Source organism: Salvelinus namaycush, chromosome 6 (genome assembly GCF_016432855.1).
Source record: "Salvelinus namaycush isolate Seneca chromosome 6, SaNama_1.0, whole genome shotgun sequence".
In the NCBI taxonomy this organism is placed as follows: Eukaryota; Metazoa; Chordata; class Actinopteri; order Salmoniformes; family Salmonidae; genus Salvelinus; species Salvelinus namaycush.
The window spans coordinates 8144235-8160481 of record NC_052312.1 but is presented as its reverse complement, the minus strand read 5'-3'; the positions used below and the strand labels follow the sequence as shown (position 1 = coordinate 8160481).

Below are 16247 nucleotides of genomic sequence, written 5' to 3'. Positions count from 1 at the left end.
GCGGGTGACCACCAGAGATGGGAGACGGACATAACAAGACCTATAGAATGTTACTCAATAGCATACGACAATGTAGGCTAAAGGCTGACAGCATCCATATCAGGTGAACATTGGACGAAGGAGAGTGGGATGAGTGAAGATTCTGCAGCCAGCACAGTTTGGTGAAGAGCACGAGAGGTGACCAATCAGAAACTAGCATGCCAACCACCAAGGGAACTGGAGGGGCTGGCAGCCCACGGGGTCAGCGCTACCGTCCAGCCTCAGAGTTCGACGATGCCACACTTGCCCAAAAGAGAGAGTACTGGAAGACCAAGAAACGAGAGCAGAGGGCCAAGCTGTCAGAGGTCAAGAGGGAAAAAGATACAAACAGAGTATGTAACTCCTTGGGCAGAAATGCAGTCCATAAGACCCTAACCTCTATGGTGTTGAATCCCAGTGCCTCTTGTTCAATGGCAGGGTCTGCCCCCACTTTGTTGAATAGCGATGGTTCCTACCAAACCAATGTCGATGGTGCACCTGTAGTTTTATTAAAGGGAAAGGGTTCTGCTATCTCCTATCATCTGAACCATAGTGTTGGGGAAGAGGACCAAAACTCTTCCTCAGCAAACCAAAAGGAGAAGTGGTTCCAGAGGATAAAACTTGACAAAGTCTTGCCTCAGTTCCCAACATCCAGTACAGGTCCAGGAGAAGGTGCGATGGTCTGCAAGATGTCGGTGAAAAGTTCCCCAACAGGGGGCACTGTGATCGGAACGGTTACCTCAGCCAAACCCAACGGAGTGCTGCTCAACAGTGGCTCCTCCTTGCCTCTGGGAAGAGTGGCAGTGAGACCCTCAGGTTCTGCACCTCGCCAACCACAGAGCGGAATGACTATTCTGAATGGCAGCTCTCCTGTAGTGTCAACACAGAAACACTCTGGGTGGCCAGATGCATCAAGGCCTGATGCGTTAACTGAGACGCAAGTTACCGTGCGTGTTCAGCCTGGACCGCTAACTGCTAACATTACCTCAGGGTTGCCCATCGTGACCAATCAGCCTGCCCCTGTCCTCATTCACAAACCAGAGGGTAGGCCTATAGGGATGAAAGTAACACAACTAGGTGGGACAAAGCGTGACCCGGTCACAGGCCAAGAAGTTAGTTGTATCAACGACACATCAGCTACACTGGAGACTGCGGAGGACAAAGCCGCCAAGCGCAGAGAGAATTGGCGCATCAAGAAGCGAGAACAGAGAGCGAAGCAGGCGGTTAGGTTAACGAAGGCTAGAGAGAGAATCACGAACATGGAGATAACGTTGCAAAAAGCTGGACCCAACGTGGTCATTGAACGTCCTCCGTCTGCTTTGAGTGGACAGGGCCATAGGCAGTGTATTAATAGAGTCAGGGTCCCGTTCATCTCAGCCGGACGCCTGCTGAAGAACGCCAGAGCAGTGGCTAGCGTTGTAGTCAAAAGGGAGTCTGAGGATTCAGTCCTGGCTAAGCTAACTGCAGTCAACGCTAATCAACAGACTGTTCAGGTAAAAGTAGAGAATCCGCAGGACGCTGAACCAACAATGCAGACTGGCATGGCATCGAATGTCATTGGTTTTAAACCTGCAGGGGAACCAAGCAGAAGGCTCCCTGGTCCAGGGCAGTTTGCCAACACTAGCCAAGGTATGGTCCGTTGTAGGACTCCGAGACAGAGGTTCATTGAAATCCAAAGGAATTTCCTGGGTCAGAGAAACATGAGAAAGTCCCCCTGTCATGCTACAGCCTTCAAAACCTGCAACGCACTCCGAGAGGACCCAACGGAGACACCCGAGCAGAGGGTGTCCCGGAAGCGGGAATACTGGCGTGTCAAGAAGCGGGAACAGCGAGCTAAGCTGTCAGTGGAAGTCCGAGCTAAGATGAAGGAGAAGGATGCTCTGATGCGAAGAGTCAACCGGTACCAGAGCATATTGGAGGATATGAGGAAGGCGAGAGCGGCGGGCTGCAACACACTGCCACAACCAACAGGAAATGGGCCTACCCACACCAGCGCCTCAGAGACCATCGGAGGGTTCATCAAGGAGGACGGTACATTGACCAATACCATTCCCCAAATTTATCTCATTACAGAAGCAAAAGAGACAGGGGATGAAATTGGTGGCATCGGTGGGATGCCTGTTAATAATTCATTTACGAACACTAACATACAGCGCCAACACCAACTGCTTCCCAAACACACTGGTGATACATATAGTAATATGGTACATCAAATACGGGTCAACCCACCACCTCTAATCCGTCCTGCTCAAGTTAATGTCTCCTGTCCTCCCATCGGCCTATCAATCAGAAAGCCTCCCAGGTTAGTTTCAGGCAGCCCCCCGAAAAACCTCCCTAATCCACACACAGTCGTCCAGCCCCAGAGTCGTATCACCCTCACACACCCTCAAAACATTCAAAACACCTTTCCTGGTTTGCCTACAGCGATACCGAAGCCGGCTAGCTGGGTCATGCAGATGGCTGTCAAAGCTTCTACAGCATCAGCAGCAATCAAATTGGACCCAAAGCTAACAGAGGAGGAAAAGATGGCTAAGAAGAGAGAGTACTGGAGGGTAAAGAAACGAGAGCAGAGGGCGGCACGCGCCACCCGACTAAGGCAAGGAGTTCAAGCTAGGGGAAAGACCGCCTCACAGAAGAGGCGGAACCAAAGGTTAGCACGATTAGCTGTCGCCATTCCCAATGTCAACAACACACTGACTATCAAGCCTCTCTCAAACACCAGTGTGTCCACGTCTCCACAGGGAGACCAAATCAAACAAGAGAGAGGATCAACCTCAACAGACACTCCATGTCCTCTACTGGAACAACCCCTCTGTGTTGATATCAAACCGTCCCGGTGTTCACCGCCACCACAGACCGAGCCACCAGACCCAGCCTCGAGTGCTGACAGCCAGGCCACCACTCTCTTGGTGGTGGCTTCTATGAAGAAGCTGCTGGAGGAATCCCTCAGCACTGTGGCTGACTGGAAAACGGAACAGCCAGACTGTATTACAGAACAGCTGCCTTGTAAAAGTGATCCTCAGACATGTTCTTACAAGGATGCTTCCGTCCAGATGGAGGTCAAGCCAAATCTACCTCTGCTCACCCTGGAAGACGAGGAGAAGGTCTCCCTATCTGGTGACCTATCGTTGGAGGTCAAAGGATGGAAGGTGGATGCTGACGCCCTGCCATCCTGCCAGGTAACCATTTGCCCATTGAGCCCTCATCCTAAGGACTCTCCCCTGTCAAGTCCTTGCACTGAAAGTCTGTCTTTCCCAGCTCCCCCTCCCTCTGAACCCCCCTCTCACACACCCACACACTCTTGGTCCTACACGGCAGCTTCCAGAGGACCACCCCTCCCTCGCAGAGCCCAGAGGCTGCGTGCCAAAAAAGCAGGACACCACCACTGCTGCTCCCCAGAACCCCCAAAGCTACACCATCAGCCTCAACAACAACAACAACCACCTCATCAACAACATGAAAATCAACATCGACATCAACCACCTCATCAACAACATGAAAATCAACATCGACATCAACCACCTCATCAACAACCTCAAAATCAACAACAACTTCAGCAACATCAGCACGCCCCAGAGGTGACAGGCCAGAATGTGACTCTGGAGAAGAAGAGGGAGTACTGGAGGATGATAAAGAGGCAGCAGAGAGCTAGGACTGCCAGGCAGGGAGGAGGGGGGCTGAGACGGGGGGACTACGGCAGACGACTGGCCCTCAAAGCAGCACAGGTGGGTGGATGTCATTTGTAATCTTGATATTACATTTCATCACTGCAGATTTCGTCATTCACAATGGTAGCCCTATACCTATCATTTCAATTAAATTTGAGGCAAAAGTATGTTTTGGGGTTATGTCAGTTGGAGTGTGGAACTGATATGTAGTTTGCAAAGCATTGTAGGTGCTTACAGAATAAACTGTAGAGTTGTCTTCTGGTCAGGCCCACTGTCAAGTCCAACTGAAATACCATGAACCTATACTGAACAGAAATATAAATGCAATAATTTAATAGATTTTACTGAGTTAAATTCTTTAGGCCGTAATCTATGGATTTCACATCACTGGGTATACAGATACGCATCTGTTGGTCACAGACAACCTTTAAATAAAAAGTAGGGGTGTGGATCGGAAATCCAGTCAGTATCTGGTGTGACCACCATTCGCCTCAAGCAGCGCGACATCGCCTTTGCATAGAATTGATCAGGCTGCTGAATGTTGTACCACTCTTCAATGGCTGTGCAAAGTTGCTGAATATTGGCGGGAACTGGAACACGCTGTTATACACATCGATCCAGAGCATCCCACACATGCTCAATGGGTGACATGTCTGGTGAGTGTGCAGGCCATGGAAGAACTGGGTCATTTTCAGCTTCCAGGATTTTTGTACAGATCCTTGCAACATGGTGCCGTGCATTATCATGCTGAAACATGAGGTGATGGCAATGGATGAATGGCACGACAATGGGCCTCCAAGATCTTGTCACAGTATCTCTGGGCATTCAAATTGCCAACAATAAAATGTAATTGTATTTGTTGTTTGTAGCTTATGCCTGCCCATACGAAAACCTCACGCCACCATGGGGCACTCTGTTCACAACGTTGGCATCAGCACACCGCTCATCCACACCACGCCATTCGGTTTAGTGTGGCCTTTTACTGTCCGCAGCACAAGGTGCACCTGCCACACCTGTCAGGTGGATGGATTATCTTGGCGAAGGATAAATGTTAACTAACAGGGATGTAAACAAATTTGTGCGCAAAATTTGAGAAAAGCTTTTGTGCGTATTAAACATTTCTGGGATTTTTTCTTTCAGCTCATGAAACATGGGACCAACACTTTTACATGTTGCGTTTATATTTTTGTTCAGTCTATTTGAGGAAGAGGGGGATATATATTCTGAGAACTTGACAAACATAAACAAGTACATTTTTGTAAAGATCAACAAATAGATCAAATAACCTTGGTTATTAATGTTTCTGTATATTGTGACATAAAACTAATGTAAACGTATTCATCGATTTGTGTTTCAGGTTTCGAATCTCCTCATTGTGAAGACACACACACAGAGGCCAGTGCAGAGAAGCGGAAGCTTCGGTCTACACACAGCACCATTGCTCGAACTGCAGTCCCCCCCACTTCTCCAGCCTATATCTCCCCCTGCTTCTGGACCCAAGGCTAGCCTCAGCATGGTCACCAACATCCCTACACTTCTGGTTGTAGACCCCACCACCTCCAACATGGGACAGCCATATGATACAACACAGCTCAACCCTCCTGTCAACTGTACCAGCATCTCCAATTCACCCATTGGTCACACAGGGTCCCCACAGACATCTCATAGCTTCAGTACCGTGTCTCTCCCTATAGGAGGTGGTGTCACTGTCCCCCCATTGAGTGAGGGGAAGAAAGACGGGCTGCTATTGGTGGAGAACCAACAGGAAGCGGCCCCAGGATCCAGCGCTGACTCGCCCCACGTTCTAAAATGGAGACTGCGAGTGCAGGAAACCTCAGACACCGATACCTCACCCATCGCTACTCTCACACCTCCTCCCAACCCTTTGACTAGCATAAAACTCTTACCCATTCAGCATCCCAGTCAAACATCCTCTTTCACCCCAACACAGACTCCTTTCAAATATCAAGGTGCTCAGATTTCTCAAAGTGGGAATGTACAAAATGTACGATCGCCTACATTGCAGGGGCTCACCAAAAGCCCTATCTACATAAGCCCAATGGGTCCGCCCAAGCCAGTGCCGGGGGAGTCGGAAGAGGAGACTCTGAGGAAGAAGAGGGAGTACTGGAGGGTGAGGAAGAAGGAGCAGAGAGCCAGGAAAGCAATGAGAGATGGGGATATGACAGAGAAGAGGCCCTCGGTCAACTGGCAGCCCATCCTTCCTAACACTCATCATCCTCAACAGCTGCTTGAGGAGATGGAGACACAGGTAACATTTTCAATAGTCAACATTTCAAAGAAAAGGCCATATAATATTGTAATAAGTCAGAATTGTATGTTTAACCATTGACTGAACCGTAACTTTGCTTAAATCATGCATTGATACCAAGGGTTGAGGATTCAGCCTTGGGTAACTTTCATTCCTCTTGGTCAGTTCATTTTTTTTTAGGGCTGACTGTAACTCCTTTCGTTTTTTTCTCAACCAAAGGAACAGGATCCTGACCGGTGGTTCAACACCTCCGAGGACTCTGAACTACTTCTGAGGTGAGACAAGATTTCAGACTTCTCTCTGACGTTTCTGTTACCTCAGTGTGTGTTTTGGTAGTAATCATAACTGATGTCCTTTTTTCCATAGTACTTCCACAGAGACAGACATGTGCTACTTTCCTGACTTTGGCCAAACTGAACCTTTAGAAGGTAATACATTTGATACTTCTAGATATTTTCAGCCTAAATCTAGCTATAGGCCTTTCTTAGAGTAACCTTGTTGCCTTAGTAGAAAATGTGGCTAACTAGCCCAAATATTTATTCAAATATGTTGGACCCCTGGCTAGTAGAAAGTCATCATGGACTACTAGAAATTGCAGTCTACTGGCCCGACTGACCAGTTCCCAAAATCCTAAAGTTCCATGTCTCACAATACCACTATCTTTCCTCTAGACGAATCAGAGCTCCTTTTCCTACACGACGATCTTGGCGACAACTACGACGGCGCCATCTCGGATGCTGTATGGAGGAATCGCTACCTCATGGACTACGACCCGCTGAACCAGCTGCTGGTGTGCATGGTGTGCGGGGAGCTCCAGTACTCCCACAGCCTGGAGGGGGTGAGGGCCCACATCGACGAGGCCCACCCAGATACCCTGAGCCTGGAGTCCCCGGAGCACCTTCGCATCCTAGAGGCCTGGGACGAGCAGGTGTCCAGGAGAGAACGCTTCTTCACCAGCCAGCTGCAGCAACACAGTGGGACGATGGGAGGTAATTAGGCTATATTATATTAGAGGGCCCAGAGTTCTTCCTGTTCCTGGCGATGGGGAAATTTGGTATTGAGTATTTCTGTTATATCCAAGCACATTTTGTTTCAGGGGACAGTGCCAACCACCCAGCAGAAGTAATGGTTGATACAGAGGACTCGTCATACCCGACGAACAGCAAAAGCTCTAGAACGATTAAAAGACTCTGAGGGCTAAGGTGAGCATTTGAGCCTTCATAACTGTACATTGCACAGACACCATCCATGTCTGTATATCATAATGTTGACCGTAGCTGTCTGTATACCAAGGGGTGTATTCTTATCTGTCTGTAGGAATACGTTTTTCCGACACATTGTTTGACAAACTCGTACGTCCTACCTACTTGTCCTAATTTACAGAAGCACAAATAGCTCAATTCCAGACAGCATAAAACAATAGAGGAAGTGAAAACATTTCTGCTGTTTTCTTTTGTGTATTATCTTTTCCGGAGCAGTTCCTCTACAAAGGATGAACTAAACTTGGAACTGTATAACTGTATAGGGGACATGGAACGACAAGAGGCAAGCTTTACCTCATTAACTTTGGGATAGACCCACACATATACACACACCCACACGCACTAATGTATCTTCTTGCTGGGTTTTTTTTACCCCTTTTTCTCCCCAATTTCGTGGTATCCAATTGGTAGTTACAATCTTGTCCCATCGCTGCAACTCCTGTACGGACTCGGGAGAGGTGACGGTCGAGAGCCATGCGTCCTCCGAAACACAACCCAACCAAGCCACACTGCTTCTTTGACACAATGCCCACTTAACCCGGAAGCCAGTTGCACCAATGTGTCGGAGGAAACACCGTACACCTGGCGACCGTGTCAGCGTGCACTGTTCCCGGTCCGCCACAGGAGTCGCTAGTGCGCGATGGGACAAGGACATCCCTGCCGGCCAAATCCTCCCCTAACCCGGACGACACTGGGCCAATTGTGCGCTGCCCCATGGGTCTCCCGGTTGCGGCCGGCTGCGACAGAGCCTGGACTCGAACCCAGAATCTCTAGTGGCACAGCTAGCACTGCGATGCAGTGCTTTAGACCACTGCGCCACTCGGGAGGCCTTCTTGATGTTTTAGCGCCATTTTGTAGCGATCATCATTCACTACTACTACTACACAATGTCTCCTGTGCTCTAAACCAAAATAATACACTGCTCAAAAAAATAAAGGGAACACTTAAACAACACAATGTAACTCCAAGTCAATCACACTTCTGTGAAATCAAACTGTCCACTTAGGAAGCAACACTGATTGACAATAAATTTCACATGCTGTTGTGCAAATGGAATAGACAACAGGTGGAAATTATAGGCAATTAGCAAGACACCCCCAATAAAGGAGTGGTTCTGCAGGTGGTGACCACAGACCACTTCTCAGTTCCTATGCTTCCTGGCTGATGTTCTGGTCACTTTTGAATGCTGGCGGTGCTTTCACTCTAGTGGTAGCATGAGACGGAGTCTACAACCCACACAAGTGGCTCAGGTAGTGCAGCTCATCCAGGATGGCACATCAATGCGAGCTGTGGCAAGAAGGTTTGCTGTGTCTGTCAGCGTAGTGTCCAGAGCATGGAGGCGCTACCAGGAGACAGGCCAGTACATCAGGAGACGTGGAGGAGACCGTAGGAGGGCAACAACCCAGCAGCAGGACCGCTACCTCCGCCTTTGAGCAGGAGGAGCACTGCCAGAGCCCTGCAAAATGACCTCCAGCAGGCCACAAATGTGCATGTGTCTGCTCAAACGGTCAGAAACAGACTCCATGAGGGTGGTATGAGGGCCCGACGTCCACAGGTGGGGGTTGTGCTTACAGCCCAACACCGTGCAGGACGTTTGGCATTTGCCAGAGAACACCAAGATTGGCAAATTCGCCACTGGCGCCCTGTGCTCTTCACAGATGAAAGCAGGTTCACACTGAGCACATGTGACAGTCTGGAGACGCCGTGGAGAACGTTCTGCTGCCTGCAACATCCTCCAGCATGACCGGTTTGGCGGTGGGTCAGTCATGGTGTGGGGTGGCATTTCTTTGGGGGGCCGCACAGCCCTCCATGGGCTTGCCAGAGGTAGCCTGACTGCCATTAGGTACCGAGATGAGATCCTCAGACCCCTTGTGAGACCATATGCTGGTGCGGTTGGCCCTGGGTTCCTCCTAATGCAAGACAATGCTAGACCTCATGTGGCTGGAGTGTGTCAGCAGTTCCTGCAAGAGGAAGGCATTGATGCTATGGACTGGCCCGCCCGTTCCCCAGACCTGAATCCAATTGAGCACATCTGGGACATCATGTCTCGCTCCATCCACCAACGCCACGTTGCACCACAGACTGTCCAGGAGTTGGCGGATGCTTTAGTCCAGGTCTGGGAGGAGATCCCTCAGGAGACCATCCGCCACCTCATCAGGAGCATGCCCAGGCGTTGTAGGGAGGTCATACAGGCACGTGGAGGCCACACACACTACTGAGCCTCATTTTGACTTGTTTTAAGGACATTACATCAAAGTTGGATCAGCCTGTAGTGTGGTTTTCCACTTTAATTTTGAGTGTGACTCCAAATCCAGACCTCCATGGGTTGACAAATTTGATTTCCATTGATAATTTTTGTGTGATTTTGTTGTCAGCACATTCAACTATGTAAAGAAAAAAGTATTTAATAAGAATAGTTCATTCATTCAGATCTAGGATGTGTTATTTTAGTGTTCCCTTTATTTTTTTGATCAGTGTATGTCAATGAGGGATGTCACTGGGCTCTATAATGTCGTTGTGCTTTATAACATACTAAAGCACAGTCAGGGCTCTCCCTCAGTCCACAGCACTGGGTTAACTTAACCTCCCTATTATGTGTCCATGACAAACAGGTCAGTGATGTTCTTCAATCTGAATGAATGTGTCCTTACTCTTCAATGTATCAGGATCTATATGATCCAGGTTTTTAAGGGTAAATAGCAGACCTGTGAATTTGACTTAGAGACCATGCGTCCATTGAAATGGTCTACAGGTGATCAATTGTTCAATGATTGATATTTGTCTGTACATACAGTACATTTTATAATTTTACTTAATGATAAGTTTATTTAATATTTCTCACAAATACTATCAGTTTTGTATAAAGTTTTGTACTGTATTAACAATTTGTTATTCAGGTCCAAGACCATCAGTTTTATTTCTTCCCTTTTCACAAGGGACATCCTTGCATGAGGGTATTCTAAATATGTCCTAAAATGTACTGGTATAATTATTTTTCTTGCAGCATACTGTATCTACAAGACTGACTCTTCAAAATACTTATTTGACACACAAAACAACATTGTTTTCATAAATCGTTGTTCTGGAATATAAAAATGTTCTTCCTTTTAATAAATGTAAACATTGTTTTTGTAATGCTGATTTGACAAATGTATTTCTGCACTGTAAATACAACACAAAATCGTTATGTTTAAAGGGGTGGTGAAATGTCAAAACCCTTTTAATGTATTATTTGATTGCCTATCACTTAATTGTTGCTCACGTTTTGTTTCTGATCTGATTCATATTTCCTTGTCTATTTATACTGTATACATTATTCTTCATGCCTTTATTTAGTCTGAACAATCAGTCAGTGGCACAGATATAGATTATTATTACATTTTTATTTAATTGTATCCCTGATTTTAACAATCAATTATCAGCATATGTATTTTTTATTACTTTTTAAACAAACAAAAAAATATTGATCCATTGGCCTGCTGCTTGGATGTTTATATACTTCCTATATGTAACAGAAAATGTGTGGAATGGACATCCATTTGTATTGTTTTTGGTTCACCAATATGCTGACAATAATGTCCTATAGAGCACAAAGCTTTGGAAGTCAGTCTTCTGTTGTCTTAACAGACTGAAAATGCATTGAAAACAGATTGTACTGTGATTTAACTTTTTCTTGTACAGCTGTAGCAAACTGTAAATGTACAGGGGACACTGACCAAGCTGTATGATTATACCTGTTGAGAATGTACCTCTTTGAATTGGTTCCTACCTTTGTCTGTTTTAAAAGGGAATGTTCAAATGCCTTTTCGGTACTAATAAACCCTTTTTTCTATCTTTTAAAAGTGGTTCTGATTTATTGCTAGCTGGCACTATCAAGGAGGGTGTATATGAGGCCATAACTGTATCCCCATTGTCAACAATACTTAAAGATAAGTCAATGTGCATCACAATTCACTTCAACTGTCCAAATTTTTTGAAAAGGTGATACATATTTAAGGCAACTGACTGAGTTAATGTCAATGCACACTAGTTTCAACACTGATTTAGGTTGTCACCCTTCACTCAGGTACAAAGTAACAAATATAATGAAAATACTATGAAAACAGTATGGTACGCATAAGAGATTATGTACATCAGTCGTATATTTTTCCTGATTTGAGGCTTTCTTGAATCTTGACACGGTGCTAATTAAAAGTAAGCGCAAGAGCCTTGTCAAAGACATTTAAGACAACATTAAATGAGTTTAGAGGGCGTTGGGTTAAATAAGTACCTAAGCTTGGTTTCTTGAAACCTACAAGTTGACAATAGGTGGGTACAGTATACTTCGGTATTAAATCCACTTATTTAATGAAATCCTATTACCAGATTTTTATGAGGGCAAGGAGTGACCTGACAAGGAAGAGTTAGTTATGATAAAATCTCTCAGCTAATACTCTCTCTGGTAGAGAAATGGGCTCTGTCACAGTCCTGTAGCTGTTTACTGCTTCCCTCTCAAACGCTACGGCGATGTTCCTCCTCCACAATGTAGGGGTCCGTCTCTTCCTCTCCTGATATATAGGATCCTGACTAGTCTCCCTGCTGCTGAAAAACATCCCCACAGCATGACGCTGTCTCCACCATGCTTCACCTTAGGGATGGTGCCAGGTTTTCCTCCAGACGTGACACTTGGCATTCAGGCCAAAGAGTTCAATCTTGGTTTCATCAGACCAGAGAATCTTGTTTCTCATGGTCGAGGTGCCTTTTGGCACCTGGAATGCATTTCAATTAATAGGTGTGCCTTGCTAAAACTTCATTTGTGAAATGTATTTTCCTTAATGCATTTGAGCCAATCAGTTGTGCTGTGACAAGGTAGGGGTGGTATACAGAAGATAGCCTTTTTTGTAGAAGACCAAGTCCATATTATGGCAAGAACAGCTCAAATAAGCGAAGAGAAACGACAGTCCATCATTACTTTAAGACATGAAGGTCAGTCAATCCGGAAAATTTCAAGAACTTTTAAAGTTTCTTCACCTGCAGTTGCAAAAACCATCAGCCACTATGATGAAACTGTCTCTCATGAGGACCGCCACAGGAAAGGAAGACCCAGAGTTACCTCTGCTGTTGAGGATAAGTTCATTAGAGTTAACTGCACCTCAGATTGCAGCCCAAATAAATGCTTCACAGAGTTCAAGTAACAGACACATTTCAACATCAACTGTTCAGAGAACACTGCATGAATCAGGCCTTCATGGTCAAATTGCTGCAAAGAAACCACTACTAAAGGACACCAATAAGATTAAGAGACTTGCTTTTGCTGGTGACACTGTCAATGATTTATTTAGAATTCAAGGCACACTTAACTAGCATGGCTACCACAGCATTCTGCAACAATACACCATCCCATCTGGTTTGAGCTTAGTGGAACTATAATTTGAAACAACACACCTCCAGGCTGTGTAAGGGGTATTTGACCAGGAAGGAGAGTGATGGAGTGCTGCATCAGATGACCTGGCCTCCACAATCACCCGACATCAACCCAATTGAGATGGTTTGGGATGAGTTGGACCGCAGATTGAAGGAAAAGCAGCCAACAAGTGCTCAGCATCTGTGGTTACTCCTTCAAGACTGTTGGAAAAGCATTCCAGGTGAAGCTGGTTGAGAGAATGCCAAGAGTGTGCAAAGCTGTCATCAAGGGTGGCTACTTTGAAGAATCTCAAATATAAAATATATTTTGATTTGTTTAACACTTTTTTGGTTACTACATGTTTCCATGTGTTATTTTATAGTGTTGATGTCTTCACTATTATTCTAAAATGTAGAAAATATGAAAAATAAAGAAAACCCTGGAATGAGTAGGTGTGTCCAAGCTTTTGACTGGTAACAACATTGAGAACCGTATGTTTGCAGTGCATCATCTGGAGTTGCACCTAGCCAATGATAACTGATCAATTAAATATAGGTTGTTAATGATGCGGTTGAGACTGAGGCGGACCAAGTCAACAAGGTCCCCAGGGAGCTGCAGGGGGACGGGAAAGGGGTTGGCGTGCTTGAACTTGGGGAACCATCAGAAGATGCGCTGGTACTTCCTCATAGGGTGAATCTTGTCCCTGAAGATCTGGACCTTAAGTCTCGACATTTGGCATGATACCTGATGATACAGAACATGAATGAATGACAAAAAAAGGGTCTGTCAATGAAATCTCTAGCTTCATATTTTAATGGTTTGAGAGCCACTGTTCTGAAAACTGTGGGCCAAATCGTGCTCTCTCTCACACACACCAGTGTTACCCCTATATTCATTTAGCAGGGACAGGCAACCGCTGCTAAATTGTTGCCGCCACGAAATATATATATTTTTTAAACAATACAAATGCGGGGTTTGGTAAAATGTTGTCAGTATAAATATAAACGACTAAAACCAGATGTAAAGTATGTAGAAAAGTTAATCGACCTATATATTTTTTAAATAAGATAATCTTTGACAACTAACAACCACCACTAAAAACTAGAGTCAGAGAGAATCTAAAATTCCAAAAGTGTCATGGCATGGGTCCCCCATTGATTTTGTTACATTTCAGTCACTCAGATAGCATAAGCCATGGCAAAATGTGTAGTATTGCAGGAAATTAGCTTTAAAATAGCAAAACTGTGTCTGTGGCCAAGAGGAGGGTCATTAAAATATTTGGTCGGAGACCACGCAATTGGCCACGCCCACTAGCACGCCCCTACGCTAACTTTGCCACCGTTGCTGAAACAAATCGTAGGGGAAACAGTAAACACACAACACAAACACACCACTGTCTCCCCCCCAACCACCATAGTTCTCCATCTGTTCTAGCAGGTGCACCCCACACTCCTGCTGTCGGGGGTAGTGGTTGAACATGCACTGGATAAAGTTCCTGGGCACAAACACCTCCTTGGGGAAAACATCCAACAGCTTGTTGTAAACTGTAAGGTCCCGTTCCACACCGAACTCTGGCACCTTCTTCAAGGCTGCGTAAATGAACTCTACGTGACATCGATGCCATATGCCCCTCTTCCTGAAGACATCCACCACTCCGTTGAAGGTGGCTTTAGTCTTTGCCTTCCTGGCCACCCTCTCAAACAGGTCATCATGAGTTATCAGTGACTTGTCATTTATACTACCCTCGTCCTCTTAGGTCTGTGGGTACGAGCTGGCTCTTTTAACATCCAGGGCTGCCATGGAAACGCCTCAGTGCCTGTTGAAGACGAGGAAATGTATTGACGAGGAGATACAAGCAGTCAACATAGTTCAACAAAATGCATAAAAGGGTAACTTGATACACCGTAGTGCAGGGCTCTCCAACCTTGTTCCTGGAGAGCTACTATCCTGTAGGTTTTCATTCCAACCCTAATCTAGTGCATTTATTTCTAATAATGAATTGGTTTATAAGATGAATCAGGTTAGTTACAACTGGGGTTGGAGTGAAAACCTACAGGATAGCTCACCTGGAACATGGTTGGAGCCCTGCCATAGTGCTCCTAACCCTACGATTGAGGATAACGATCATCCATCGCTATCCACTCAAATTTAACTACCATGTCGATGTGATTACCTGGGGAAATTCCTATGGATTTAGGGTGTGACATACCTGGCCACAGGTGTTGTGTAGTGTAATTAGGGGAAATGCTGTGGCTGTCTGACACAGGGGAGCACGTTGGACAGCTGCTCTGACAGAGGGGGCCAGGAACAACACACTCTGGAACCGGAGTAGACAGCGGGCACTGTTCATGGTTCATGCATCATGTGGCTCCTACAAAAGAGAAGAGTGAAGCTGACATGATTAACAAGATAAGCAGATGGGACAAATAGTACAGGGACACTATGAATCTGCACTAATATTAATATATTGTGACAGCTTGCAAAACATACATGCAGATCAATCTCTGTGGTTTTAATGGAAGCATGAAACAGACATAAACACAGGAAAACATACTGTATCTTTTACCTAGCTATAAGTAGCCATGTTCAATTTATGACTATGTGACAATTCAACTTGTGAGTGACCTTAGAAGCTCGCAAGTTATACGTAGAGGTAAAAGTGTGGTGAGATTAATCTCCATTGTATCAAGTCTCCTTCAGACATGTCACTCCATGGGCATCTCCATGTAGAACCCCCGGATGCATTTCCTGGTTCAACCGGGTTTTTGTTCCCCCATCATAACAAAAACAAGGACGCCGAGCTTTAGTTCCGCCATGGTGTAGATGAAGATAAGTACAAAAACACGCCACCAGGTGGCAGGAAATATCTTTGAAATTAAAAATATCAGTTGAACAGAACTTTTGGATGACAGGAGGTATAACTCAAAAGGTAGTACTACAACGTTTCAGTAAGGAGCATTTTATTATTACATACACACATAGCCATCGCAAAACGCGGGGATAGTTATACCATACTTGTCTCCACGAGCATACTTTAGGAAATTCTGGTGCGGAGTCTATGTGAATCTATTGGGTGAATTTGCACTTGTCCCCCCCAATGTTCAGCTCATTTCCTGGATTTGTGTAAAGTATTTGAGTGCATTCTTTTTTTGGGGGGGGGGAGGTTCACACAATCCTCTCTAGCAACTGCGCACGTTGCCATGCGTGTCTCCTCTCTTTTCTAAAGAAACAACTTCAGCGCGAGCTCCCGTGTGTGATTTCTGACACCCTCCGGGGTCGAGCAGCAGCATGGAAAATACACCCCAAAACAAACTCCACTCCTAGAAGACAGTAAATAACTTCTGGGCAATCAGTCATGGATGGTTCTACGAATAGCCTAGGTAAGTAAAGCATCTAAAATCGTATTTGTAGTTAACCGTTTTAAACTTTGAGTTGCTACTTTCTGTATCTCAACCACACAGTTACTTATGTGGGCGTATCAGTCTGCAAATTACAAAGCAGCATGTGTAGTTTGTGCGAAACATGCAATTGAAAAACTGAAAACACACCTTTGCAATTGTATAAAGGAGTAATAGCACTTTGATGATAACCTAGGGCCAATGATGTTATGTGCTTTCAGTTTGTAAGGATTTTGCTATGTTCTTGTT

General features: G+C 45.5%; 2 protein-coding genes and 1 pseudogene across 2 annotated transcripts in view; 2 read left to right on the top strand and 1 right to left on the bottom strand.

The window, feature by feature from the left end:
* Positions 1 to 2062: 2062 nt before the first annotated feature.
* si:dkey-28a3.2 lies at positions 2063 to 7652 on the top strand. The gene is made up of 6 exons (XM_038995444.1): positions 2063 to 3743; positions 5044 to 5955; positions 6175 to 6230; positions 6322 to 6383; positions 6627 to 6944; positions 7052 to 7652. The coding sequence occupies exons 1-6, from the start codon at positions 2133 to 2135 to the stop codon at positions 7147 to 7149; spliced, it is 3057 nt and encodes a 1018-aa protein (XP_038851372.1). The 5' UTR covers positions 2063 to 2132; the 3' UTR covers positions 7150 to 7652.
* A 5334-nt stretch (positions 7653 to 12986) lies between these two features.
* LOC120049211 lies at positions 12987 to 14352 on the bottom strand (annotated as a pseudogene).
* Positions 14353 to 15648: 1296 nt separating this feature from the next.
* The window catches only part of eml3 (EMAP like 3), a 42057-nt gene continuing 41458 nt past the window's right edge, over positions 15649 to 16247 (top strand). Inside the window, exon 1 of the mRNA XM_038995873.1 lies at positions 15649 to 15980. Coding sequence (XP_038851801.1) covers positions 15956 to 15980 — 25 coding nt within the window. The 5' untranslated portion in view covers positions 15649 to 15955. The remainder of the gene's footprint in view (positions 15981 to 16247) is intronic.

Excerpts from the sequence above, each read along its gene's own strand:
- si:dkey-28a3.2 (XM_038995444.1), top strand. The coding sequence starts at position 2,133 with ATGCCTGTTAATAATTCATTTACGAACACTAACATACAGCGCCAACAC. Across the intron at positions 3,744-5,043 it reads TGGCCCTCAAAGCAGCACAG|GTTTCGAATCTCCTCATTGT; the intron begins GTGGGTGGATGT and ends TTTGTGTTTCAG. Across the intron at positions 5,956-6,174 it reads TTGAGGAGATGGAGACACAG|GAACAGGATCCTGACCGGTG; the intron begins GTAACATTTTCA and ends TCTCAACCAAAG.